This window comes from Oryzias latipes, chromosome 7, assembly GCF_002234675.1.
Source record: "Oryzias latipes chromosome 7, ASM223467v1".
Classification (NCBI taxonomy): domain Eukaryota; kingdom Metazoa; phylum Chordata; class Actinopteri; order Beloniformes; family Adrianichthyidae; genus Oryzias; species Oryzias latipes.
Window position 1 is genome coordinate 4,718,048 of NC_019865.2, and position 27,833 is coordinate 4,745,880.

The 27,833-nt window shown below is 42.4% G+C and overlaps 1 protein-coding gene across 5 annotated transcripts in view; it reads right to left on the bottom strand.

Moving 5' to 3' along the window:
- Positions 1-418: 418 nt before the first annotated feature.
- Positions 419-27,833, bottom strand: part of atp2b3 (ATPase plasma membrane Ca2+ transporting 3) — a 58,194-nt gene continuing 30,779 nt past the window's right edge. For 3 of the 5 annotated variants that reach the window (XM_020704444.2, XM_020704446.2, XM_020704445.2), the window contains 13 exons: positions 27,544-27,678; positions 25,210-25,316; positions 25,055-25,130; positions 22,758-22,916; positions 22,497-22,676; positions 20,742-20,829; positions 20,563-20,669; positions 20,109-20,300; positions 17,193-17,406; positions 16,341-16,552; positions 11,625-11,732; positions 11,324-11,506; positions 419-3,558 (listed from right to left, as the gene is read on the bottom strand). In XM_020704444.2, coding sequence (XP_020560103.1) covers positions 3,103-3,558; positions 11,324-11,506; positions 11,625-11,732; positions 16,341-16,552; positions 17,193-17,406; positions 20,109-20,300; positions 20,563-20,669; positions 20,742-20,829; positions 22,497-22,676; positions 22,758-22,916; positions 25,055-25,130; positions 25,210-25,316; positions 27,544-27,678 — 2,217 coding nt within the window. In that variant the 3' untranslated portion in view covers positions 419-3,102. Of the gene's footprint in view, positions 3,559-10,431; positions 10,592-11,323; positions 11,507-11,624; positions 11,733-16,340; positions 16,553-17,192; positions 17,407-20,108; positions 20,301-20,562; positions 20,670-20,741; positions 20,830-22,496; positions 22,677-22,757; positions 22,917-25,054; positions 25,131-25,209; positions 25,317-27,543; positions 27,679-27,833 lie in introns of all 5 variants that reach the window. The other 2 variants (XM_020704447.2, XM_011476786.3) reach the window with 1 other exon arrangement.

The window sequence follows — 27,833 nt, forward strand, 5'->3', positions numbered from 1 at the left end:
AAAAAAACCGTCCTGTCACCTGATGTTTTTAACCCTTGTCCTTAGATGTATGACCCCAACCTTACATTGACGTGTTCTCCCTACCATGACAAACGTGGATAAAGGTGGAAAGATTTCATGTAATCCATAAACACCAGTGAGGTTCACAAAACATAGAAAAAAAACGTTCAGAGCACTGTCTAGTGGGTCTAGATGACCCAACGGTAAAGTGCCTAGGATAGCACAAGGGTTACAACAGTTTCATAAACAATCCCAAACACAATTGGTGTTTTCTGAGCTTTCCTGTTGAATGAAATCAACCTGATGGTTACCTGAGCTGGGTCACAGCTCCTTTGCAGCCGCTCCGTCAGCAGAGCGCCCTCTTCTGGAACAAAAAACATCTGCAGTCTCGCAGGAACAAACAACAACAGACCACACAGACTTTGTCAAAGTTATTATTGTAGAATACTTTGATGTATTTTTTCTTTCATACAGACAAAAGGTGTTGGATTTTAGTTTCCATTAAATTCTCTTAGATTTTCATACAGATTAAGTCTACAGTATACAGGTGTGTTCTTTCTTATATATAGATATTTATCGCTTAAATAACAGGCAGGTAACTCTTTAATATATTCAATAGTCTTTATATTTTACTTTTTTGTTTAGTTTTTTTTTTTGTCTTTCTTTTCAGCACAAATAAGGCTGCGTTTTCTGTCGGACGAACAGAAACCCAAGTAAGGGGAGGGGGCCGTTCCACGCCCACCATATTTACAATAGTTCGGTTTGATCAATCGCTCGCCAAACATGGCAGTCACTTCCGGCGGCAGATCTCAAAGAGCAGCCTAAACGGCACGCGGCCGCACTTCTGCGGCTTCAGCTCTGCGTCACTGTCAAGCTGTCTCCCCGTCTTCCACCTGGCTACTTGACTTATTTACAGGGGGGGGGGGGGGGGGGGGGGAATCTGCGGTCCTTCCAAGTTCTCCTCACTTCTGCACCCCCCCCACCACAGACCGTTCCAGACAGAAAAGGCAGCCCTCAGAATATGCTCAGGAGGATGTGCAACTCTATTTTTTTTGTCCATCAGTAGGAGCACCGGTGGAGAAAATAAATAACAATAATAATAATAATATACAAGCGCTTCTGTTTTTGTTGTTCCTCTCTTTACAAAAAGCAATAGGAATAAAATTAACATAAAAAAAGTGTAACAGGAACATAGTACCTGTAAATCAAAGATGCAACATGTGCACATTTGGGCATCTGTACAGTTGCGGTGCAGTTGTAAAATTTTATAGTTACCATAAACATCTTTTTCACATGGTATTTTTCCTTCCGTGACGCTGTCTCACAACATGAAGGTGGACGGACAGAGATGGCTGCCACTAGACACTCGAAAAAAGTTTTTACACCACTGCAAACGCCTCCCCTCCGGCGGTGTGTGCACGTTTCTGACAGGAAGCACTGATGGAGCTGTGCTCAAGAGTGAAGAAAGAACAACTCGAATGGGATGCACGCGTGTGTGAGAAGAGAGAGGAAGATAGTAGCACACAGAAGTGACAGTTGCCTAAATGATTACCAACACATAAAGAGTGATATTAATGATACCAAATGCATGCTTCAAAACAGACAGACCAATACAGAGTCGCTGCTCACGGCAGCGGCGATGGAGATGAGCATTCAAGAAGAGTTCTGTACAGGTAAAGGTGTTCCCAGAGAGCCCTGTGCACACATGTCCTCCGTCCCGGCAAGCGGGAGGGACCTGACGCTGTCCATTTATCCCCACACCCCCCCGGCGTACTGCAGGCGCCACCCCGGCAGTCTGTTGCATACCGTCTGCCCTTCCTCAGGCGGAGGGAGGGAGCAGTCCGGTTCAGTTTGAGGTGAGGTTGGAGAAGGGAATGAGGTTGCATTGCTCACACCTGGTGCATCATGGGAGACATGGGTCACAGCCGGCCCAGAGTGAGATGTTGATGGAATGCTGGGAACCACAGAAGTAATGATTATCCGTTGCAGGATAAACGGAATACGGGGAAATGATTTGCTTCCTTCTGGAAAGCTGAATGAGGACAGGGGGCCAAATCAGAAGAAGACATTTGTGGAGATCTTTCAACTTCTTCCTGATGAGGAGGACTAAAGAAGAACGTCTCACATACAGCTGCACTGGGACAGAATGTGTATTCGAGTGCGCATGCTGTCATAATTCATGTTTGTTTGTTTTTTCATTAATTTTTGTAACTGAACCTTTACACACCTAAAAATATATTTAAAAAAAAGAATGGCGTCACTTACGTGTGCTGTTGGTGCTGAAACACGCCTATCACATGGAACGTAACTTGAAACCTGATCTATGACCAACAACATCCCAAATGGGAAAAGATGTTAAGAAGACTTTAGCGGCCTCAATTATGGAGTTTTGATCTCATCCAACTCAGCAGAAGGGAGCTTCCAAAAAGCAGGTTCAGGTGAGTAAGAGGTGTGGGGGGTGGGGGGATGAAGATAGACTCGGAGCGGCAGAGACGAGCCAACGGCACGTGAGCAGGAGTGAGGTGAGCGCACGTGAGTCTCTTAAAGGGCCATCACCGCCACTTGTGATGGCATTTAAAGGGTTAATGCTCGGCTTTAAATGAAAGAGTCGTCTGGCGTTCAAACCGTCATGAAGGGGAAGACAAGGACCAACAACACAGATGAAGGTGTGTGTGTGTGTGGGGGGGGGGGGGGGGGGTCATGTGACCTGGTGCTGCACTCTGAATTGAAGACTTTCGTGCAACAAATTCTGTAACATTCTGTGGATGTGCCCCCCCCCCCCCCCACTCAGTTTTCACAAAAGAATGAAGGATGGAGGAAGTGACAGACGGGGGGGGGGGGGGGGGGGGGGGGGTTAAAAGCGTGGGCCCAGCATTGTAGGTGGATGAAGAAAGAGTGAAGTGTGCCTTTTGGGGTGGGTGGGGGAGTAAAGAGGGGCTGAAGGTAGACCAAGGGAGGGGACAAAAAGTTGGTGGGGGAGTCGACACAGGTCCATGTCCGGTTGATGTCCGCTCCCTCGTGAGCCCCCCCCCCCCCCCCCCCCCCCCGCGGTAGACGGAATGAAACAGTCTGTTTGGGACCTCCCTCCCCAGCTCAGGTCAGTTATAAGGAGGTCTCCACGCAGTAGAGATGGAACAGGTTGGGGGTGGGGGGGAGGTTTGCTGGCCTGTCTCTACCGTGACGGGTGCGGTGGTGTTTGTGGCGGGGGCTCTGGCTGCTGAGGGGGGTCACCGAGTCACTGCTGCTGCTGTTGTTGTTGTTGTTCCGGTTGCACGGGGTCACTGGGAGGCTGTACTGGCGGTAGGGGCGCATAGGTCGGGTGCGGGCGGGGGGCTGGGTCGGTGGAGGTGGGGGCTTACGCAGGGCGGGGTGCAGGTGCTGGTATCTGCTGAGCTCTGATTCGTCGTCCACGTCGGTGTCGTCGATCAGCGGGATGTTGTGGATGAGGTCGTTGATAAGGAACTCCGGGTGGGCCATGAAGTTGTGGATGGAGTTGCGGGATTCCGGCTTTTCCCGGCCTTCGTACAGGTTACTACGGAACGCTTTCACCACTCGCATCTGCCGAGACGGAGGAAGATGAGGGAGAGAGCAGAAGAAAGCAGGGACAAAGTCAAAGGCAAGCAGCAGACACCAGAGCGGTGGGAAGCCCAGACACAGACCAGTGTCCTCCAGAAGACAGAGTGAAACACAGACGGATGGACAGACACAGGCTCAGGCTCCTGCAGTTTCAGCACAGATCTCCACGTTCCGAATTAGAGTTTCACTTATTCATTACGTGAGTGGAACAGATCAGTGTTCCTGTTGCTTCCCAATCAAAAGTTTTCCCTCACAACCACTTTAGAAGCTGATGAAACCAACCTGAGCGAAGATTAGGCTACAAGAACATTTCAGAGACTTTACAGCGTTAATAGAAAATGATTTACTTTCATCATTTCTGTTAGTTTTAGTTCCCAACAATATTTGAAGGACGCTTTCTACTAAATGACAACTATGCGTAATATATTTTACTCACATTAAAATATTAGATTTTTGGAGGAGTTTGCTTCCCTGTACTGGATATGTAAGGGTTAATGGCAGACGAAGTGTGCATTATCACTTTTTAACGCAAGCCGTGGAAGCCTGAACCATCCGACGCGGAGGACGGTTGCTTCCGCGAAGTGCGTTAAAAAGTGATAATGCACACTTCGAAGGCCATTAACCCGCTTATACCATGGTCACTTACAAATGCAATAAATAGTAACCCGTTTTTAGTCCTTAATTCTTGTTTTTATTCAATTTGGATCTCTTTTCTCACAAAAAGCGGATTATTTGTTATGTGGTGCGGCGCGACACGCCACACCACCGCTGCAGTCAAGATTCGGCGATATAAAGCGATATACATATGCTGATCTTTCCGATGGGTTGAATAAAGCATCAGTTCAGAGAGAAAGTTCACCTCTTCCTGCTTGTTTTTGTCCAAAGGATTAAGCAAAAGGTTGTTTTTAAAGAAGCTGGCGCAGTGATACAAAACATTTAAGCTAGGTGACCGGAACTTCTTTTTTCACCGTGCTGTTGTCCTGTGGTATATCACTTTTTAATGCACACCCAGCAGCCAATTGAGTATTCACCCGGACCATGGTATAAAATAATTATTATTATTAGAAAACACTAACTGATCTCCAATGCTGAACTGGGCCTTTCAAACATGGAGTCCAGTGGATTTCTCTGTTGTAGAATTAAAATGTATTTCTGAAGTTGTCTGGTTTCTTCAAACCTGCCTGGGATGTCACATTCAAAGTACCTTTTCACACTACACTTTAAGCAGTCAACAGAGGCAGGTATCCCCTGGGCTTTTGGAGGTCCGAAACTGGGGATGAACCTTCTGCAGCATCTGTTCTGGAGGAGGTTTTTATCTATTTATTAAGAAATAGTTTTTTTGCCTGTTAATTAATCTTTATCATTAAAAAAATAGAATTCTCTGCATTCTTTATGCAGGTCTAAAGACAGAGTAGAACATTTTTCTTCTTTCTTTTGGTTAATAAATCTGGAAGTGTGGAAGCAGGGAGGAGAAACTCCACAGCTTTTGCATGTTGACTTTTTATTTTATTTTAAAATTTGTATTGTTTGATTATAAAAATAATCTCAAATATAATAAATTAAAACTGTTTATTATTATTTATGTAGGCGATATTTATTAAGTTTAAGGTAAAATGATTTCTTGTGGTTTATTTGAGAGGTAAACACCAACATCCTCCTGAGCCTGTGTGTCTCCAACAAAAATGGAGGGGGGAAAAAAAGTGTTGACTGATGACAGATCTTTGTCAGTTCTCACGCACCAATCAGACACCAGCAACACTCACACATAAACACAGAAGCTCCAGATGCACGAGGGCTGTTGTGTGTCTGCGGTTGGTAATGCAGTGTGCATGAGGGAACAGCCACACCACATGCACAAACCGGTGAGCGTGGTTGTTAGGCACAAATGAAGAAGAAGCGTGTTAAATTCATCAAGAGTGAAAGAAGAAGTCTGCAGGATCACAAACACTCGATGGTAACAGAGCGAGCATGCAGCAGCCGACGCCGTCTCCGCCCTCTGTGGCCTGCAGGCGGACATCTGCATGCACATCCGTCACTCGCCGCGCTGCTTTCAAGATAATCTGTTCATACGCAACTGAACTGAGCTGTCAGCCCGCATCTCCATGCACGCTCACATGCACAGGTGCTGAGTGTACTGCAGCCATGCAGCAAGGAAACAGACAAGAGCAGAGACTACAGTGATGGTGGAGCTGTAAATGACGCCGCTGTTGGAGATGAAGAAAAAGAGCATGGTTGGTTGGATCACTAAAACAGAAGGTGATTGCTCCAAAGGTGTCAGAGAGGCAGCCACGCCATGCTCGACCAAATCCGCTCCCGCTCGTCCGCGCACACACACACACAAACACACAGTGAGCACCGCGCGTGTAATGCAGGTGTATCTTGTGCAGAAAAACATTCCTTTTTGCCACTGCAGTCGGTCCATGCACCCCTCCCAAACCCAAGCAGAGGAGAAGTGGCATGAGCTCAGAAGAAACACAAGTCAGTGCAGATATACGGACAGGCAGTGGCAGGCAGAGCCATACATAGAGACAGTTTGACATTGAATAAAAACTGACCGGAGTCCAAACTGTGATTATGACGGGTGGATGGAGTCTGCTGCAGTTGGTCAAACCAGGGGGATGTCTCTATATATGACTCTGGCTCATGTGGCAGACTGAGACAGACAGGTGTACAGACAGACTGACGTACAGACAGACGGTCAAGCAGTAGGTTCAGTGCTTATCTGTTTTTCCAAAGAGCCTGTCAGGCAGCAGAAGAACTCCTCATGCAGACTGAGAAGGCTTCAGGGCGTTACTTTCTCATTTTGCTCTTTTTTTTTCTCTTCTCATTTTGTCTCCAAAGAAGAAGTAAACGTTCGAGTATAAGGCGCCCGAAAGAGTGACCAGAGCGGTCAGGAGGTCAGGGCACAGCTGGGTTACGCTTATCTCCCCCACGCACCTCCTTTCTGTCTCCCTCTCTCCCTCCCTGTCAGCTCTTACAGGATCGCTTGATGGAAAAACGATGATGGTTAAAGAACAAGGAGGCAGGAGGCGCTGCAAGGTTGAGAGGCTGCTGTGAGCAAAACAAGGGTTGATGAGAAGAACTGTAACGTAAAAACGGGAGAAGCTGTGAGGCAGATTATGTTAATGAATCTAGTTTTCCAAATCGCTCAGAAGTGCAAACATAAAGCAAACACCTTCCTTAGCATCAACTCAGGACCAGAGACTGAAATCTAACTGATCCACAGGCTGACGAGTAAACAAGCTGAGTCCACAGCATAGATCTAGATTCCATTGACTGTATCTGAGAATTGGATCCATAGAAACCCCCACAGAAAGTGGTTTACTTCCAGCTCTAATCTCATAAAGTTAATTCATTCACGTTTTTTTTGAGACACGGATGCCACCGTGCTGGAGCCAGACATCCTCAGGAAGCAGTGTCCAAACTGGTCTGAGTCATCGTTCCTATGGCAACCACTATCACCTTTCAGAAGTGAGTTGGTTGGAAGTCCAGAAGCCTACCACATGGAAGTGGGCTACACGAAATCCGTCAAAAGCTTTGAATTTTAGATGTGTGGGCCAACAGACATCACTTACTTTTATTGAGGCATCTGACTGATAACCTGAATAACTTTCAGCAAAGACAAAATATTTAAAAAAGAAATCCGGATTAGCAAAAATATGAAAAAAGTAGCAGAGCAAGAATGGTTGTTCTGTCTAATATAATTGCTGTTTATTTCACTACAGAAGTCTATGGGATTTTGGAGCCAGCGGGCACTTCCTGTTTGGAACGCCAGGGGGAGGGGTCAGTGAGTCTAATTCTCATATACAGTCAATGGTAGGTTCAGATGGATCGCAAGATGTCAAAACTCATAAGTGGATGGAACCTTAGCTACTTAAAGAAACTTATGTTTCTTTATTTCCCACCAGAGTACGGCCTCATCAGCCGTGCTTTATGACAAGCTAAATGGACTAGCAACAGGGGAGGACATCTGAGTCTGTGCTGATAACATTTAAAAAGATCTTGTTGTTGGACTCTGACAGGTATAAAAATAACAATAATAACAATTACATTTTTAAATGACTTAATATTTCCACGTTATTCAAATAATGACAGTAACAAACATTTAGCTGACCTGAGTTTAGGTAATGCTTGAAGTGAACGTAGTTGAAGCTCTGATTTTTCTTTTCTATCTTTCAGTGCACCGTGTGTAAAAATTCCAGAACAAAAAGGCTTCCTCGATGTTTTGAACTAAAATATGCCTTTGTGTGATCCCAAAGTTTGTTTAAGGTGACTGATAGTACAAACATCAGCAGTGTTGTGTAAAAAAACTAAATGGGTCAGCCACTACACATGGGACAAAGCCATCCATTTCATTATAGGAGAGCTTAAACTTTTCCAAGTTTTAATTCAAATGTGAAATTTGGGAAATTTCTAATGAAAATAGATAAGAAAAAACATTTAATTGTAACACAAAAAGGAAGATATTTTCCTAAACATAATCCTAAATACAAAGGTCATTGCAGACAGAATAACAAAATTCTCCTGTTAGTACAAACTGAGCTAAATGGATTTGAGGGGATTTTAAGTGTGTCTGTTTTCTGCCAATTTGAACAAAAACAGGTTTTCTCTCCTGAACTTTACTTTTGCAAATTGCTTCTGGATAGCTAAGTACAAAAATGAAACTGTGGTTTTACCACAATACATAAATGTAGTCAGCAAAATGTCTCATGGCAAAGCCTCCTCCTCAACTGTGGAGCGGCCTGCCTGAGGACATAAACATCTTATCTACTGTGGAAGTTTTTTTTTTTCAGGAAAAAGCTTAAGACTAATATTTTTAGCTCTGCTTTTAAGTAAGTTTTCCACTTGCTTATGTTGCTGTTGTGCCCTGTTAACGTTTTGAATTTTGAATGGATTTCATGGACTTCTGTTTGTTTGATGTGCATATGTGGTGGATGATTACCTTTGAGGTGTTGTACTGCAGGAAATGTGCTCTGTAATAAAATAGACTTCTGGATCTGCCAGACTTGTTTTTGTAAAATAAAAAGCGCAAATAATGTATGGAGGAGTGTCTGACTGCCAAAAGTAAAAGAACCCAGTCTACATCAGACATCACGTTGCTCCTTTATGGTTCCTCCACAGTTTGTTTGCTTTTCCTAAGTCGATGTGTTTTCCCTAAAGAGTCCAAACCTCGTCTGCACGTGTCAAAGACCACATGTCAACAAAGTTCGATGAAGAATGAAAAAGCAAGTGATGAGTTGACGGAAGGAAAACCTGATCTTGGGCTTCATACTTGGACTGCACATCCCTTCTCCTGCCTCTTTTATCATGTCTCTTCGTTGTGGTCGGGCAGCCGCTGAGGCAGCTCCGAGAAACGATAAAACATTTACAACTGGATCTGCCAGGGGGTGGAGGAAGAGGCAATCCAAGCACGAAGCCAAGGTGATCTCCTCATGACCGTGCAGCTTGACAGCAACAAGAAGTTGTCAGCCCAGTGTTTCTACTCCTACAGGTGATGGAGGGGCGGGGGAGCAGGGGGTGGGGGTGATTTTTATTAATTTTTTGACTGACGGCAGGAGCAAGAAAGGTAAGGATAAGCAACTGATAATGCAGATGAAGGCGATTAAATGAAGAGACGGCACAACCGCACACATGCACGCACGCACGCACGAAAGCACTTGTGTGTTAACAAGCTCTCAAAAACGCACACGCAGAACTGACATACAAAATAAACGGAGAAGAAAATGATGGATGGAAGCTACTCTAGTGAGGACAGATGACAAAAAGGGATGAAGTAAAGGACAAAAAGAGACTAAGAAAAATATATCTGAAAAAAAATCTTTACAAAATGGAAGAGAACTGTAGTAAAGAAATCTTATCAAGTATGCTCTACAGGAGCCCGTATTTAGATCCAGTCAAATCTAAATACTTCCTCAAAAGAACGGCTCTACGTATGAAGGACAATCAAAACACAATTCAGTTTCTGCAAACAGGAAAGCTGCTTTGTACTGGAAAGAAAGACAGGAAAAACAAAGAAAAAGAGAGAAGATTCCGGACTTTTGCAGACGTCGGAGGCCAAACTTGGAGCTGAAAATACGGTCACAATTACCAGTTTACAACCATTGCAGCACCGCGCAGAAGAGAGGAGAACAGGAGGGAGAAACAAGTCAGAGTAATAAAAGGGAGAAAGTGTTCTGGTAAAAACAGCAGACAGGTATGGGCTTTTATACTCGAAGGTTTACAGTCTAGAGAGCTGCAGAAGCTGCATGAGAGTCGTTTGATGAGCATGACGTCTATAGCAGTGAAAAACAGCAGTACATGGAAGTAGGAACGCTAAACTTTTGAGAGAAGATGGCTCCTTTACAACAGAGGCGTTTGCAGCAGGAACCACAGTAACCGCGCTTGACCTCATTCACAGACAGAAAGTAACAGGAGGAGCTGCCTTTCCTTTTCCTGGGCCGCAGGCTGTCCATGTCTGAAGGTCAGAGGACAAACTTTTGGTTTTAGCGCCACTTTAGCGTTTGTAGGCAAGCTTCTTCTCTCCAGGAAGAGAACGGCCAGCTGCCTCCTGCACCCAGCAACACTCAACATCAAAATGAGCTCTGGCCTGACACAGACACTGGACTTGGACCAGACCAGATCAGACCAGAACTATACAGCCGGTCAGGACTGGGTGCTGTTCGGAAGGGGGAGTAAGAAGAAAATAACAGGAGAGACGTTGCACACACACGAGCAGCGAGCGAGCCGGAGGGGGGCACAACCATGGAGAGTAAAGATCTTTAAGTCCACGTGCAGGGCAGCAGTGTGTCTGTGACTGCAGGAGTGTGTGTGTGTGCGTGTGTGTGTGATGTTTGTGCATGCTTTTAGAGGACTCACTCCCAGGAGCTGGGCTGGTATTGGCTGTTGCAGTGGAGAGAGCTACGTGAGAGGGGGTAGAGATAGTGTTTACGTCGTGGAGCTGACTGAGCACTGAGGAACGCCGTCTCACCGCTCCCTGAAACGAACCGCTTCGCTTGAATGTGCTCACTACCTCCATCTGCAGGACAGAGACAAAACAGCAGCACTGAGTGAGGGCAGGATGGTCTGGTCTGAGCGCGCGTGTGTGTAATTGGAACCACCTCTAAACATGCATGACCCCTTCCAGTAGAGTGTGTTTGCTGTGCGCACGCTCAGACCAAACCTTCGTCATGAAAACTGACCACACTTTGCAAAGACAGGCACTTCAGCAGAGAATCTTTGTGCAGCTCCTGTCCACTCTCACTTGAAGTGGTGAGATAATCAATCAGTCAAAGCACTAAGGCAACCTGCGGCCTAATCATCAACCTGCACACAACGTGTCAACACTCCAACACACAAGTGCCGCTGCAGTGATCCACGCATTTATTCATAGAATCGATCTCCTCTTACGGCATCTTAACAACCACTTTCCAGACAGGAAAAGTCATTTTGCATTTGATTTAGGCAAAATAGAAAGCTAGCTGTGGTGGAAAGAGAAAAAACTGGGATCGTTATGTTTGGCACATTTCAGAAGAGCAGCACAGTCGGGATGAGACAGGATGACTTTTGAAGAGTAAGAACTTATGCCTTTTTTTCAAAGAGTTCTTCATCTCCACAAAAGTCTGCTTGGTTAGCATGATAAAGCCATGATCCAGGCAGTTTATTTAGGCATATCTTTAGTTCACCTAAAACAAACTGCTTGTGTGTTCATGACCATGTGAAGGCTCAGGCTGAGATGTTTGCTGGACCTGCACATCAGCTCTGACAGTACCTGGGTCTGGATTCTATTCAGGCCTCTGAACCACAGGATCTGTCCGCGACGCAGCTCCCTTTCAGCACAGTCGATCTCCTCCTCATCCTCTGCCAGCTCCTCTCCTTCTTCCTCCCCAGGCTCCAGGCCAAGCCCCGCTTCCTTCAGACATGGCAGCCGCTCCGTTGGCACAGCAGAAATCACCTGAAAATCAATTGTTTTGTTTCTCTTTGAGCAGGTTTTGGGTGAACCCCGATTATATCTTGTCGTTTTAGTTTAGAAATCAGCTCAGCCTGGTTTATCAGGACAACGAGATGCTCACCTGCCCCCAGAGGAGCTCTCCAACTCCCACAAACAGACACCAGAGCCACTGCTCCATGTTGAGAGGAGCACAGCTGAAGGGCTTTCCTCCCCACTGAACGATCACAATCTGGAATATGATCACAAGGGTGATGTTGATGGCATGTCAGATTGCAAAAACTACAACAAAGACAGCTGTCTCATACTCATTATGACATGCATCTTACGCCAGAATTCTTATTTTTGTATTAACTCCAAATGTGAAGCCAAGCAATTAGTTTTATTAGCCTATCCCCCAAGTTTGGATTAGAAGAAAGCTCACAAATCTTATGACTCTTTCAATAAGGAAGCCATTCTCAGGACTACAAGGACAAAGCCCTAAACTTATGTCCTTAAGGTCCACTCTCTCCAGAGGTGAAAACCCAAAAACTGTCAATCTTCAAGACGTTCAAGACGTGTTCTGCACACACACAGATGTTCACAGAGTGGTACAGAGACTGGGTTCGAAAGGTGGAGTTCCTCAAGGCCCCCCCAATCAAGTCCCAAAAGTACATCTCTTTACCAAAGTATTTTTTTTGTTTTTGTTTGAAAAATCTGTCACGTATAGGCAGAGTGACAAAGGGGCAGATTGCAAAATCCATCAGTCACTGAGATGGAAAACTTGTCTGTAATTTTCCAAGTAAAGTTAGACCCCTCCCTGCTTCGTCAGCCCAGTTACAAACAGAAGTCCTTGTGCATGTGTGGTTCAGAACAAAATGTTCCACGACGCACAACCACTAGAGGGCGGTTTGACTCCAAGTTCCACAGACTTGCCTGCAGTCAATAAAAATCAAAAAGTAGATCAAATGCAGACAGAATGGATTTTAGGAACAATATACAGAGGATACAAATTGCCCGCACACACACACACACACACACACACACACACACACACACACACACACACACACACACACACACACACACACACACACCACCACCATGTTTGAGGAGTGTGATTCAGTCACAGGCTGGTTGGAGAAGAAGGTGTTTGCTATCTCCTGGAAGAGACTGCCTGTGCTGGAGAAAGGAGAAGTTTGTGTAGTCCTTGCTGAAAAGGCATTTTACTGAAAATACTTTCAAATGCCAAAGAAGCAGAGGCCACAAGAAAGTTTAGACCTTCGGCCTCTAAACAGCTCACTGCATTTGAGACTCACTCATCACTGATTCTTTTTCTTCGTCTAGACAACTTTAGCTGACCTCAAGAAATGCTAATATTCTCGTTCCAACACATCCACCACCCAGAAGAAAATATTAGTTTGGAATACCTCTTTTTCCCTTTTTGACCTCTTACTGAGCCCGAGGGTGTTTGTGAAATTCACAGTAGCAGCTCTCGGTCTGCTCAGGAAGCAGTGAGAGTCGCAGTGCGTATTGACATCCATCTTAGTGCAGCATCATCTCGTCAGGAAGGAGACCACTCACGCCTGCTCTCAACGCATGTGGCGGATCTAGGCTTCAGGATAGATTTGAAGAGGAGTGTTTTTTTCTCCCTTCACAGAACATCAACTTCACAAACAAGTTGGGTTTGCTTTCACTGAGGGGAATGCAACACTGGCTGGCCTCACAAACGCTGTGGTCACACAGGTCAAAGTGAGTGTGAATATCAATAGAATGCACGGCTGAACTGCGCCCTTGGAGATTAGATGCATTGGCGTCAAGGTGTCTCCATGGGGACAGTGAAACACAACAGATGCCTCTCTTTCAGATGGAAGGGGGGGCTCTTTGGTGAGAGGACAGGGTCATTGGGTCAACACATGCAATCATTTCATATACATTTTCTGAAGTGAATGGCTGTTTATTTGGCTCTGAAACGCATAATTTCCTCCTGGTGGGTCGTCGTGTATTAATGAGTACAGACAACACCATAGTGGTGGCTTCTACTAACAGACAAGGAAAGATGGAGATCCCTGCAGCTGCTCACCCTGGCTCATAAGTTGAATGCTGGGAGCAGCAGACATTTTCTGACTCTGACAGTCACTCATGTTCCAGGAGTGCTAAACAACAAAACCTTCCGTTCAGAGGAAACCCTCTGTATGCAGAATGGAAACTCCATCCAGAGATGGTAGTTCGGGATCAATACAGCCAGGAACCAGTGGAGCTGTACACGTCTCTGACTGCAGTGCAATGCAGTGTCCTCTGCTCTTCTTCTAGAACAACCGGACTGCACCTATACAGGGGTTGACCTTATGGGTACAGGTGGTAATGAAGTATATCACGAAGTATATCTAAGGCAAATGTAAGTTGCGTGCACTTGTTCCCCACAGTGAGAGATTCATTCATGCTATTGAGAGAACCAAACACAGCTAAGTGTGTGTGTGGTCAATGTTCATAGTTGTCGCTATTGTTATTTGGAAATTTATCTTTAATTTATAGAAGAGAGAAAAATTGCAGCCCTCTTTTATCAGTTCTTCGTCTTTTGGCTGCTTCCTTCCACAACATCTTATCTGCCTTCTTCAAACCCTCTCCCCTGCATCTTCCTGACTCACACCAACCACCTTCCTTTCCTCCTTTACTACATGTACAGAGGGGCAAAAAATATTTGGCAGTCAGCAATTCTGTAAGTTGTTCTACTTAAAAAGATGAGAGAGGTCTGTAATGTTCATTATAGATTCACTTTAACTGAGGGACAGATTGTCCATCTCCTCTAAGAAGCTTTTTCTACTCTCTAATCATCACCTGCATTAACAATGGCTGTTTAAACCGGTTACCTGAACAAAACGACATCTCTCCACATGACCATGACCAAGACCGAAGAGCGGATTGGTACAAAACCACAGCTCCTCTCTCTGTATACGGTCACAGACTTCCTCTAGATCTGCAAACCCACAGTGCAGCTCCTTCTGACCCTTTATCGTTCTTCCCCTGAAGCATCTTCAAAGCTTATATTGCATCTGTGGTTCTGTTCTCTGTATGAAACCATGGTGTTACCCACAAATGTTCCCTTCTGACCTCAGCCTAGCTTCCACAACTCTTTCCGATAACTCCGTTGTGTGACTCATCAGCTTAAATTCTTCTGCAGTTTCCACAACTCCGCATATTTTTCTTCTTCTTAAAATGGAACAAGAACTCCTCTTCTTCAAGCATTCTCTCACCCTCTAAGATCTTGTTAAACAGACCAGCCAGAAACTCTACTGCTACCTCTCCTGAACACTACCATACCTCCACAGGTATGTGTTTAGCAACTGCTTTTCCACTCTTCATGCTCTTCAATAGACACGATCAGTTAAGGATGATAAGAAACATATTTAAATGAACCAACCATTTTAATGGTTTTAGTTTGAATAAAATACAACTAAATGTCAAATGTTACAATGCAAAACTGAAACATAAATTAAGCCGCGAGTAGCAGCGTTGTGTGGCCTGCAGGCGCTACCTGCTCCTCTTTTGACCCATCATCATTGGCTGATAGGCTGCTTCAGGCCCCTCATTCTCCTCTTCTGCCTCTTCAAGCCTAGTCAGAGCTGCATGCGACAAATTCCTAAAAAAACACTTTTTTCAAAATGGTGGCTTTTCTGTTGGTTTTATCTCCATAGCAACCATAATAATTGTTGGTCGGCTGAGGGTTACAAACAGGTCTTGGGAAGGTTTTGGCAAGCCATGCCAAGATTCCTAATAGGTTCATACCGTATGTCATATTGTTTCGTTCAGCACTTTCCAACAGTTTCCCAAAGATGATTGACAAGTTATGAGGCGATAAACTAAAATCAATTAAGAAGTTTTAAGAAATATTATGAAGATCACTCGAACAAATGTTTTCTCCTCCCATATTGTGGGAAAATGTGAAAACTGTTAAATTTCATACTTTGTCATAACATGGCCGCCAAGCCGTAGGTCCTGTGGCCATCCCATAATAATTCCCAAACTGCCATTGGATATCCATGACGTCATCAATTATTTTGGAGGAGGGGTCGTTCACTATGGCTCAAATTCATTCTTATCGGGTACTAAGCGTGAGCAAATTTAGGTGAATTTTTGAATACGTGGTGATGGGAAACATTTTTGTTCAAGCTTGAAGTAAAAAGAAAAAGAATTGCAAAAACAGTCGGGTTCTTGCAGTCCAGATGTAGTTCTGCTACTGTGATGAAAAATACAGGATTCAACAGTTTGCACAAGAACTTCCCCTGCAAGTCAAATTGAGCAAATTTGAGTAAATCCACAGTGGAAGCTCTTTAAATTGAGATGTGATCTTTTACACCTGCAGAAAAATATGCAGTAACACTGACATCAGCTCACACCCTCATAAAGCTCCCTGTTGGCATGACTGAGCAGCTCACCTACAGTTACATGTTGTCTCTCAGCACAGGAGAGACGCCCTTCTCCTTCACCTCTCCAACTTTGCCTCCAGCCTTCAGCTCTCTAAATCATTCTTTCCCACATCCGTCTGAACTCTCTCTTTGTTGCAATACTCCAAATAAGTGCCGCCCCCTCGAGCTCTCCCTTCTCTTGTTTCTCCCCAGAGAAGCTCTAAAGAGCTTTGAAATATGTCATTCTTCTCTCCACGTCTTTGTCTGCTTGTCTGTGCTTCTGAGTACAGTTCTTCACTGGATTTCCTCTGCTCTCCGTACTTCAGCTGAACACAATGCAGGTGAGCCTGTATTGGCAAATCAATACTGTATTTCAACCTCAACTAAACTCTAACTGAGCTCATTTTCAACAAAATAAATTTTCTTAATAAATGAGGTTTAGCGTATGGACTGACCTGCACGGCGAAGGTTCCCAGGACGATGGAGCAGAAGATGGGATTAGCAAATATGCCATCAAAGACGTTTCTCTCTCCGTGAATCTTGCGGGCATTAATCTCGTTGAAAAGTTGCATGAGGACAAAGGTGTTGAATATTATAGTGTAATGTTCCGAGGGGGGTGAGTGGAGTGGAGCATGGCGGCCGCTGTCAATGTTGAAAATGCGCTCGCCTGGAGAGGAAGAAACATGGGAACAAATTAGAATAAAAAGAACAAGTGATTACAATGAAGCAGCAAACAGGCTGGTTACACGTTGTTTTCCAATGTCAGATCCATTAATGATCTTTTGCAAAAATTGCTCCAGACGTTACAAATTTTAAACCATTTTTGAGTGTCCTCCCCAACTCAACTGACAAAACAAATTATCCTCTTCATGCGTTTGTTTCTTAGTTTCGTCACTATGTCCCTCAGAAGCACAGGCTTTTTTTTTTGCGCCTGATGAAATGCACATGAGCAAACGAGGCCCTCTGTGCTTCCTTCAAATGTGCACTAAAATCAGGACATGCACGTATCCACACACAAATAATAACCAACAGTCAACATGCAGTGAGTCAGAGCACTGCTGGGCTTGCTGTGAGTCTGTCTGCATCTTCAGTGAAGCTTTCTGTGCTCTTTTTAAATATAAAATCGACCTGACAATTCCTGTTTCATGAGTGTCCTTGTAAGAACTCTTACAAGGTAAATTGCGAGGTGATGTTTTCATGGGAAAGCTATAGAATTATTTGTGCATGTTAAAAAACCCCCACATAGCTGCAGAACCATGATGCGCCCCCCAGTCTGTGCTTTATGCTTGCCGTCTGTGTTTACGCACCTATAAACAGGAGGGTGAAAATGATAACCAGCTGGTAGACTCCATGGCCTAGGATGTTCTTCATCATGGTCAGTGAGATGAGTGGGTTGTTGCGACCGTATGGTTTGCGGAGCAGGAGGGCTTCGGTGGGGGGTTCGGTGGCCAGTGCCAAAGAGGCAAATGTGTCCATAATGAGGTTCACCCAAAGCATTTGGACAGCCTTCAATGGGGAGTCCTGAAAAGTTGGAGGTATGCTTTAAGTCGGTGGTTGAGTTTCTGTCTGAGCATTTCTACACAACACTTCTGGGTTGACTGAACAGTTTACGTCAAATCCAAACGTTGAAGTCTAAAAAAAAGATCTTTACATCTCACTTTCACTTTACATTGTTCTACATGTTGTATGCTGGGTCTATTTTTACAAACTGTTCGTTCTCAAACCCTGCTGGGGTCAAGCCTCTTTGGACTTTATCTCACTACCTACTCACACTTTGAGCACTGAAGAAAGTAGTTTGGTCAAAAACCTTGCCGGTGTGAACATTGCTATGTGACACTCCTGAACCTGTAATAACAGATTCTCATTTTTGTTTTCTATTCATTCAGCTCAATTTTATTTATATATACCAATATTGCAACACAACTGTCTCAACGGGTTTCACACCGGTAATTGTCCAAAACATAAAATCAATTATAAAATAAAATATAACTAAACTAAATAGACTAAGCAAAACTGGGCATCCCTGCCCTTAGACCCTCCTTCTGGGGAAGGAAAAACTCCTAAAAAAAACAAATTCCAGATCTGTCAGATCGATCGATCAATCATCCATTTATCTATCCATCTATCCATCTATCCGTCTGTCTCTTTATCTGTCTCTTAAAGCTAGATTAAAAACAGTTAAAGACATCTGCAACCTTTGCAAACTGTAAAAGTGATGCAAAGAAGTCAACACATTTTTGTGGCTTTTTTTTACTTCTTTGCATGTTGTTAACAATTTTTTTCCAAAGTCTCAAAGCCCAGAAAAATATAACAGCGATCTTGTGCCTAACCTGGAACTTCCTCTAGCGCTCTTTCTTTGCACTTTGTAATCACCATTATCATCTCTGTAAATCCGTTTCCTAAAGTTTTTTTTTCCACTAATAAAGGGTCTGATTTTTTTTAAAGATCCAAAATAAAGAGATCAAAATTGAATGCACGTACAAATAGATTGCAGGAGTTATTTCATTAGGATTTGCAGGTGATGCACAAAGACTTTTTGCTTAAGAAATAATGGTTGGGCCTAATGCTTGCACTTGTTAAACCAAAGCAAGGGAGAGTAAAGAATAAGTTCAAGAAACACAGAGCATCTATAACAAATAAAACAGTCTGCAGCCCTTGGAGATGATCTTTCATCTATTATGCACGAGGCAGCATCTATTATGCTGTTTTCTGTGATAGGACTGCTACGATGTGCAGTGGAGCCCCGACAGCCAGTCAGCATGTATCTGTGCTGATGATGATGGCCAATAATGGCCTTACAAAACAATCAAAAATGAAGTACTATTGGTGGTGGTAAAGGCTCTCAATATCAGCTGCCCCAGAGAGTAGCAGTCGGGGCTTGGAGGGGTAGAAAAGGAAGAGAGAAGAAAGACAGGAGCAGACTGTGCACAAAAATAAACGTACAAGGTAAAAGTGTGATATTTGCGAAAATAAGAGAATTTCAAAAAAAAAAGTTAACACCAACTTTAACAACCAAAGCTGGTTCCATATCAGCCCTTAAGTAATTTAAAGGCTTTGTGGCCTTTGTCTGAGTAAAACAAGGACTACAATCATTTTACAATTTGTTACTTGTGGCAGTTTTGTCACTGCCTTTAGGATGCACAAAATATACAAAAATGATCTTTTTGCATCTACTGCTCAAGGTTTTTGGCACATTGTGCCATCAACTGTATATAGGAACTGGACAGAGTTACATACAGGAAGGGCCCACTGGTTCCAAGAGGTCAAAATCTGATAAACTTCAAATCATCATCTATTACTCATTGTATTAGTCAGAACAACCATTGTTGCTCTGCTACTTTTTTAAACATGTTCTTGCTCATTCTCATTTAGTGCAAGTTATTCAAGTTATGAAATGACCAATTTGATGCATCTGTAAAAAAGTAGGTGTTATCTGCTGGCCCCCATGTCCATCATTCAAACCATTTGATTGACAGATTCTCCCAAGCCCTCTTTCAAGTGGCAGGGGTGTAAATAAGGTCACTTGTGATTTGCGAGAGTGGTTGCCATAGAAATGTTGACTCAGACTGACTTGGACCAACCACTGTTTACTGACGTCGTCTGACTCCAACATGCGACTGAGATGGCTTCATGTGTTTGGAGTTGGCAGTAAGCCGTTTTCTATGGGTGACGTCACACTCACTCGGTCCGGTTCTCATCTGCAGTCAATGGGTCATCCAGAAACACCCATGATGCATAGTTATCAGTGACACCCCTGATGTGCATGTATTATTTCACTCATTTCACAGACGCAACACAGTTAATAAACCAAATGTTTTTACAAACTCAAACCCTTAGTAAATCGAGCCCTACATGCTTAACTGTAACATAAAAGTGCAATTCTGCACATATTTAAGTTTTTTCTGCGTAATGACATTTTTTAAAATATCTTTTTGTAAACAAGTCCTCTTTATTTAAACTGGGCCACAAAAGCTGCTGTTTACCTTTTACACTTAAATGTGCATTAAAAAAATATATACTGATGATAATTTGTGTGTCTGCAAGTGTCAAACCATCTTTCCTAGTTGTGTTTGGTGAAAAGATGCAATAAATGCATTAAAGCGTTCATGTTGCATTAGCAGATATGAGGTAAGTGATGTTTACAGAGGTGACATCTGTGTGCCTGCAATAAGAGCATGTGTGGGAATGTGCGCGCGTCAGCAGGTATGAACAAATGTGTCTACCTGGGTGATGCAGGCCCCGGTGAAGGCCACGATGACAGCCACGACGTTGACCGTGAGCTGGAATTGCAAGAACTTGGATATGCTGTCATACACATTTCGTCCCCACATTACCGCTTTGACAATGCTGCTGAAGTTGTCGTCAGTCAGAATAATGTCGGACGCCTCTTTGGCCACGTCTGTCCCTGCGATGCCCTGACAGAGATTGAGACAGAGTGAGCGGGAGACGACTCATGACATGATTCATGCAAGCACTCGAGCGTTCAAATCACTTCAAAGTGGCACTGTCTCAGTATCGTGTTGTTGTGCCTTTAAGCTTCACCACTCAGCATGTGAAAGGTCTGATCAAAAACAAACGTTCAAAGAAACCCCATGCCTTTATGGATTTTATGTACATGTTTATCTATTATGAAATGTGAGCACACAACACACAAACGTGAATAATCTGTCAGGTTACCATGGCAAAGCCCACATCAGCTTTCTTCAAAGCTGGCCCGTCATTAGTGCCATCCCCTGTAACTGCGACAACCTGCCTCTGCTCCAAAACGGTGCTATCGATGATCCCTGAGCACAGAACAGCAAAACCTTAGCATGTGCCTGTGAATCCATGCAACGCTCTGGGATCCCGAAGCTCACCTTTAACCAGCGTGTGCTTGTCAGTCGGCGAGGATCGAGCCAGAACTCGGAGCTTGGGCCAGATTCTATCGATGCGTTCCTGTTCGATCTGTGAGATGGAAGGGAAAACGAGATGAAAGTGAGAAAACAGTAAAGATCTGCTGACTGTCTTTCACTAGATGTCACTGTTGATCTCTGTGTGAGAGGGATCAAAGAGGAATCTGAAACAGCTTATTAAACTGAGCTGGCTTTTATTCACTTCAACCACACATAGAGCTTTGAAATACCAACTAATACCCACATGAACATACCCAGTTTTTGTTACTGAAAGTACCATGTAATAGAGCGGAAATGGGGCTGACTTTCATTTACAGTCCTGTTTTATAGTATTTCAGGGGTAAATACTAAGTAAAACTCACACAAACATGTCCAGCATTTAATACTGTAAGTACCATGTAATACAGTGGGAATAGAGCTGACTTCTTTTAAACTCCAGTGTCATGGTATTGTAAGGTATTTTTTGAGTAACTACTCTCACCTGGGGAGTACCAGGCTAAAGCACTATACCTCAACATGTAGATTTAACAAACATTGAATGATACCTTCTGAGTACTTACTCTCTTCTCTTTAATAGTAAAATACAACATGGGTACAACATAAACAACTAATAGGCTTTACACAAATGCCAAGTAGGTACTGCCTAAATTATTAACTACATAGTACCACATAAATATACAGCAAGTACCACCTAACAAAAAAGAAGTACCATGTAAATACCACGAAAATACCCATTAAATATCACACAAGTACCCAGTGGGTCCACCAATGGTTTCATGTTATTGCCACTTAGATACCATGTAAATACCACACAAGTGCCCAATAGGTACAACAGAAATACCATGTATATACACCTTGAATAAAATACAACATAAATACCCATTAAGTACAAAACAATACGCGTAAATACCCTTTAAGTACCATACCATTAAAAAAGAGTGTTACCACCTTTTTCAGAAGAAATACTTCATGGCAAGAGCAAAAACAGCTTCAGTTGTTTTATCATTCACACCAACATTTACTCTATATATAGTTGAAAATTAAGACAAAAAACAGTTTGAACAAACAGCACTGGTGAATGATTTTTTTTATACCATTTTCTTCACTTGTTTGTGAAATGTAAAACCTTGCTTGCAAGTTTGGACTTGTTGCTGTTTTTAAAATACAAACAGGACTATAGTCTTATCTCCTGTGCATTATCGTTATCAAATAACACACAAACACTTTAGCAGAGAACTAATTTTTCAGTTACAACTCGATCCATATCCTATCTTTGTGTTTACATTGTTAAACAGATTACCGGTATAAGTTTTAACGAGAACATGAAATAACATTAAAATGTTTACATTTGAAATCTATTCTGGGGGCTTCTATTTGAAACACTCTTAACTCTACTAAATGTAAGTCTCTATTTCTCGAAATTTATCCCAGAAGAACTCACAGGGTTAAAATTTGGCCACTGTTTTTTTAAATTTATTTTTTACTTTTAAATGAATTTTATGTTGTGCTTTTTCAACATTTTTGGCCATTGTTTACAAAAACTCAAAAGAATTTTTTAAATCCCAGAGGAAAATTGTTCTAGGGTTCTCCAGTCTCCAATCTCAAGAGACGGTTTGGAAAAAGTGCAACCAAACCCTTTTTCATTGAAATGCAGGCAACGGAAACGGCTGCCATATTTTTTGTCTCGTTTTTATTTCATCACAGCAAATTCCAACTTACCTCCCCTTTCTCATTTCTGATTCGTCTGTTAAATTCTTTCCCCTCCAGACAGATAAAGTCATCTCCAGGATGTATAATGCCACACTTGGCAGCAATAGCCCTGGCTGTATTGATGTTGTCCCCAGTCACCATCCGGACCGTGATGCCGGCGCGTTGACACTTGCGGATGGCATCAGGTACCTTTAAAGGACAACAACATTTTTTGCTAAAACACCAATGGAAGGTGAATAAGGTTTATAGAAGTCCAGAGTTCTGCTGTACCTCAGGTCGCACAGGGTCCTCTATCCCAACCAGACTGATGCATGTCAACTCCGTCACTATTTCTGCCTCGTTTTCCCAATCTGGCTCCGGGTTAGGTGACAGATCACGATATGCAATGCAGATGGTCCTCAGCCCCTCGCATGCCATTGGCTCAATGACCTAATCAGCAGCAGTTGCAAAGCACCAGTGAGAAAAAGATCCACAACGTGATTCAATGCTGCAAGAACAAAGCCAGTTCAAAGTAATTTAGCAATTAATGGTGTGAGATGCAGCAATCATGGAAAGTCCTGGGCTCTCCTGCATCCAGCAGAGGGAAGACACCATGACAGAAGAGGAGATGACATAAAGCTGCCACAACACAAACTGAACTACTGAGCTGGAATTGAGTTGTGGACAGAGCAGTTATTTTTCTTACGGCACAAGCTGTGTTCATCACAAACCAAATTTAGGTCAGTAAGCTTGTCAGTAAATTAAAGAACATCTAGTTTTTATATACCATAAAGAAAATATACAAATACCAGTGTTTTTATGCTTCACATACAATAAAGATAAATGCTGAGTTTGTCAAAGCTGACCCCACAGATTCACACAGACATTCTGTTTTTATTTATGCTACTCGGGTTTGGTGAGTTTATGAACTTTGAATTTGGTGAGTGCAGCTGCGTAAATAGAGACAGAAGCAGCTTCATGAAAACTAATTTTAAAAAACAACAGCTCTTTTATAGTCATTGCAAAAGGAAGTGCACTTTGCAGAACGAAAGCAATCGGCAGAGACCCATCCTTAAGTCACAACAAATCTAATGACTTCATGTAGAGCATTATGTTACAAGGTTAAATGAACTGTCCATTTTTTTAAAACTATTTTTTGTTTAAATCACTTCACATATTTCAAAGAATACAAAATACACCACAACTGTACAAAAAAAACAACAATTTAACTCAACAGTTCAACTCAATTAGATCTTTACGAATAAAAGTAGAACTTGATATAAATGTGTTTATCAGTTAAATAAATAAGAAAAACAATGTTTTTTTAATAAACTGGTTTATTTCAGTTAATCAAAACAAACATTTTAGTTTTGATTACATTTTTGAAAAGGGCGTGGGAAGAAGAGAATTTACATATTTTAAATATATTGCTCATATATTGCTCTTGTGCGTGTAGTACGCATTAAGCTAAAGCTAATTGACTGTAAATGAGAACTGGACTGAGTGACCCCCCCCCCCCTCTGGCATTTCAAAGCACCAGCTGGCTCCAAGAAGCCAAAATCTTATAGACTTCTATAGAGGAATAAACAGCTAACAGAATAACCATTCATCCCCTGCTACCTTTTTTTTTTAACATGTTCTTGATAATCCTGTTTTTTTCATATATTTCAAGTTATAAACTGGCCAATCAGATAAAAGTAGATGGTGTCTGCTTGCCCCTACGTTCAACGTTCAAACAGTTAGACAGATTTCGTGTAGCACACTTTAAAGTGGAGGTGGACTTCTAACAAGCTCAGTCCTGACTGGCGAGACGGGTTGCCATGGAAACATTGAGCCAGACCGACTTAAAGCAATCACTGCTTACTGACCACCTCTGGCTCCAACATGTGTCTGTATGCCAAAAAAAAAGTGTTGGAGCCGTAAGTAAACCATTTACCATGGGTGATGTCATTCTCGTTCCTCGGAGACAGTCAAAACTAATGCTTTCTTTTTACGAAACACTTACTAATGTGATCATTTCAAATTAACATTGAAACATTGACATTGCTTAAAGGGACGGAAGTAATCTGCAGCTCTTTTCCTCTGGTGGTGAAGCGGTAGGGCAGTCGACCCCTGATAGGAAGATTGCAGGTTCAATTCCCATGTGTGTCCATGGATACACATGGTGGGGCAAGGCAGGAACCCCACAGGCGTTTTTTTATTTTTATTTTTTCATTTAACCCCACGTTCAACGTTCAAGGGAACCCCACATTGCAAGTGACCATGGTGGTCATAAGTTGGTGCAAATGTTAGGCAGTGGTGTGAATGGGGAAATGTACTGTGACTGTAAAGCGCTTTGGGCCTTTTAGGAAGGTAGTAAAGCGCTAAACCAGTATACCTGATTTACCATCTATATGCAGCTTTTTGTAAAGTTATGTCATTAGGTCTCAATCTTGGTTTTGCCTTTTTAGTTCATTGTGACTTTTGGAATCAACTGAACATGTGTGGACTCACAACTTCCCGCGGCAATACTACACTTGGGTAAAAGAAAACTTCAACATCAAATGTCCCCTATGCAGAGATACACTAAAGATTATGTCCAGCCCTACCTGTTTGACCATCTCATCTCTGTCACGGGGACGGAAAATGCGCGGCTCTCCATTGGCGTCAAGGATGTAGGAACACCTGGAAAGAAAAGAATCCACTGAGATGTTGAACCCAGATCGTTAATCGAACTTAAAGCATCTCCCTCTTCATCGCTCACTTTTTCAGCATAATCTCAGAAGCTCCTTTGCTGTAGAGCCGGAATGTACCATCAGGCAGTTTGATCACCGTAGTCATGGATTTACGCGCAGAGTTGAAAGTATAAACCTGAGAGAGAAAGAGAGAAACATAACAGAATAGTTGAAGTTCCTTACTGCCACAAGCGATCATGGTCTAAACTTGTGTCAGTACTTTAAGCTGGCTCAATATTTGGCTTTTAAGATCTTCATAAACAGATTCAAAAACAGCAATAGGGCAATAACCATCTTAAAATCTCGGGTGTCTTGGTTACATGTAGTACATATATGTAGATATGTGAATATGTAGAGTTTTTTATTCATGCAATTACTTATTAAACTTCAATATCTTACTTTTATCAACGTTTTACTCTGTTATCTATGTATTTTAACTACAATATAGTTTGTTACTTAATTACTGTGTTCAGCAAACATTCTGCACATAACCTACATGTTTGTATTATGTATATATTGTTTGAACTCTAATATGTGTTAAACTTAAACTGTACATGTGAAAAGTAAAACTAAAGCGTTCTATTCTATTCTATTGTATTATATAAAGTACTAGAAATTAACTTGACAAATTAAGAAGTCCCACTCCAATCCTAATGTGATCTACTGTAAAATCTTTTCCAGTTGTCTTTTTATTGTGATTATTCCGTTTTTAGCCCAAAAAACAAAAAACCTGTGTGGTTTCCTGAAACATTGTTTCTCAGCTAAAATCCCATCATCCCTTTGTTTACACTCTGTCCCGTTAGCTTACAGTCCCTCACAACCCCAGGTTAAGAATAACGGTGCAACAGAAATGGCAGGGATTATTGGAGCTATCCAGCCGTACAGTTTAGAGCCAGTTTCCAGCTCAGATGAGGAAAAAGAAGATGTCAATGTCTCTATTTCTGTCAGTGGGTGCATCAGAATGGAGCAGAGCATGGAGATTTTAGCTCACCCATTTCAGTTTCTATGCCACAACTGAGAGCTTTTTCAAACTGCATTTTTCCCCCTGCTCCTGATTTATCCGCATTTGAACAAAGAAATACCCAGAAACTCTGTTCTAATCTTAAATTCTTTTGTATGTGTCCTCAGACATAAGAAAAATGGTACAAAAACAAGTTAAAAAACAAAACAATTTTCATTGGAATTAGTCTGTAAGCCAGCGCTATGGCATGTCTGCTTTGTCTGGGTTTGGCCAAAATCTCGTTAGCACAAACATCCCCAAAGGCACATTCAGGGTAATAAGTTGCAATTTTCAGAGATATTTCTTGTTTATTGTTACATTAATTGCTCCTGTGCATAAAAAATTGTTGAACTTTTTTCTTTTACAGTGCGGTACAGAACAGTCTCCTGCCTCTAAAAAATATACAGTAGAACAATTTATTTTAAAAAGGATGCATGTAAAGAAACCACACAACCGTATTCAGACCAACAGGGTCAAAGAGGGCATGTCTGGCTGCAAAAGACAACACTACAATCTGGTCAAAATAAAATACATCATATGGGAACAGTGATGGTTTGGACGCATTTTGCAGAAACAAAGCCATCCAAAAATTGAGTCCACCCCGACCTCGTCTGCATGCCAGAGTAATCTAAACTCATATTTGACGCCATCTGTCTGACAGCTAAAGCTCAGCCAAAACTGGGTCATGACAGCGATCCCAAGAACAGGAGCAAATCAGCAATAAATACATAAACACCACAAAGTGTTAAAAAGGCCATTTCAAAAACTAGATCTTAGCCTGATCGACTGACGGATTTCACCAAAGCAACTATTAAAAATAAATGAAAAGACTAACAGTTTCTACTTCCTCGGCTGAGCAACTCCTACTTTGTGCAAAACTTTTTTTTTATTAAAAGAAGGCGTCAAACTGCAGAAAAAAGCCATACAAAACAAATAATTCCTACAAATTGTAACATTACTAAATTTGATGGTGAAATACTATATAATCTTGTAAAGGCATTTAAAATGCAACATTCTATGCTAAAAAATTAAAGTGACACTAAAAATACCAACAAAGGTCAGAGAAAGACCTGTGCCTATTTTTAAAACAAAGGTACCAATGGCTAAAATAAGTTAAAATAAAAACCCTTAACTGTGAAACAATTTACTCCTTTTTTTCATGAAAAGGATTTTCATTCTATAAATGTATTTTGTGATTTATAATTTAACTGTTACATAAAGTGTTTTTGGAGCGCTGACATTCTGATTTCACTAACCGGTAGATGAGCTTAAATGAACTCAGGCAGCCTTTTGTCTTTCTTCTTTAGCATCCTAAACACATAAGAGTAACGGATGCACGAGACTGTGATGTCTGGTTCCCTACCTTGTACAGCTTCTCCTCAGGAATCTGCTCTCTGACAGGGACGTAATCCTGCTGAAGGTCTAATATAAATCCCAGCAGGCCACACTCTGTTTTGTTGCCCACCTGCTTAGGCAGACCCCCCTCCACATCAGGTGGCTGTTGAGAGTAATTAGTGCATCAGGGAGGAAGACAGACAATGACGAAGGAGGCAAATGAGGCAAAATTAAACAGATTCACAGATGTATTACCTCTTGCTAAATTTGGAACTAAATGTAAGAAAACCCAGGGCATAAATATAGAGTGGGTAAAAG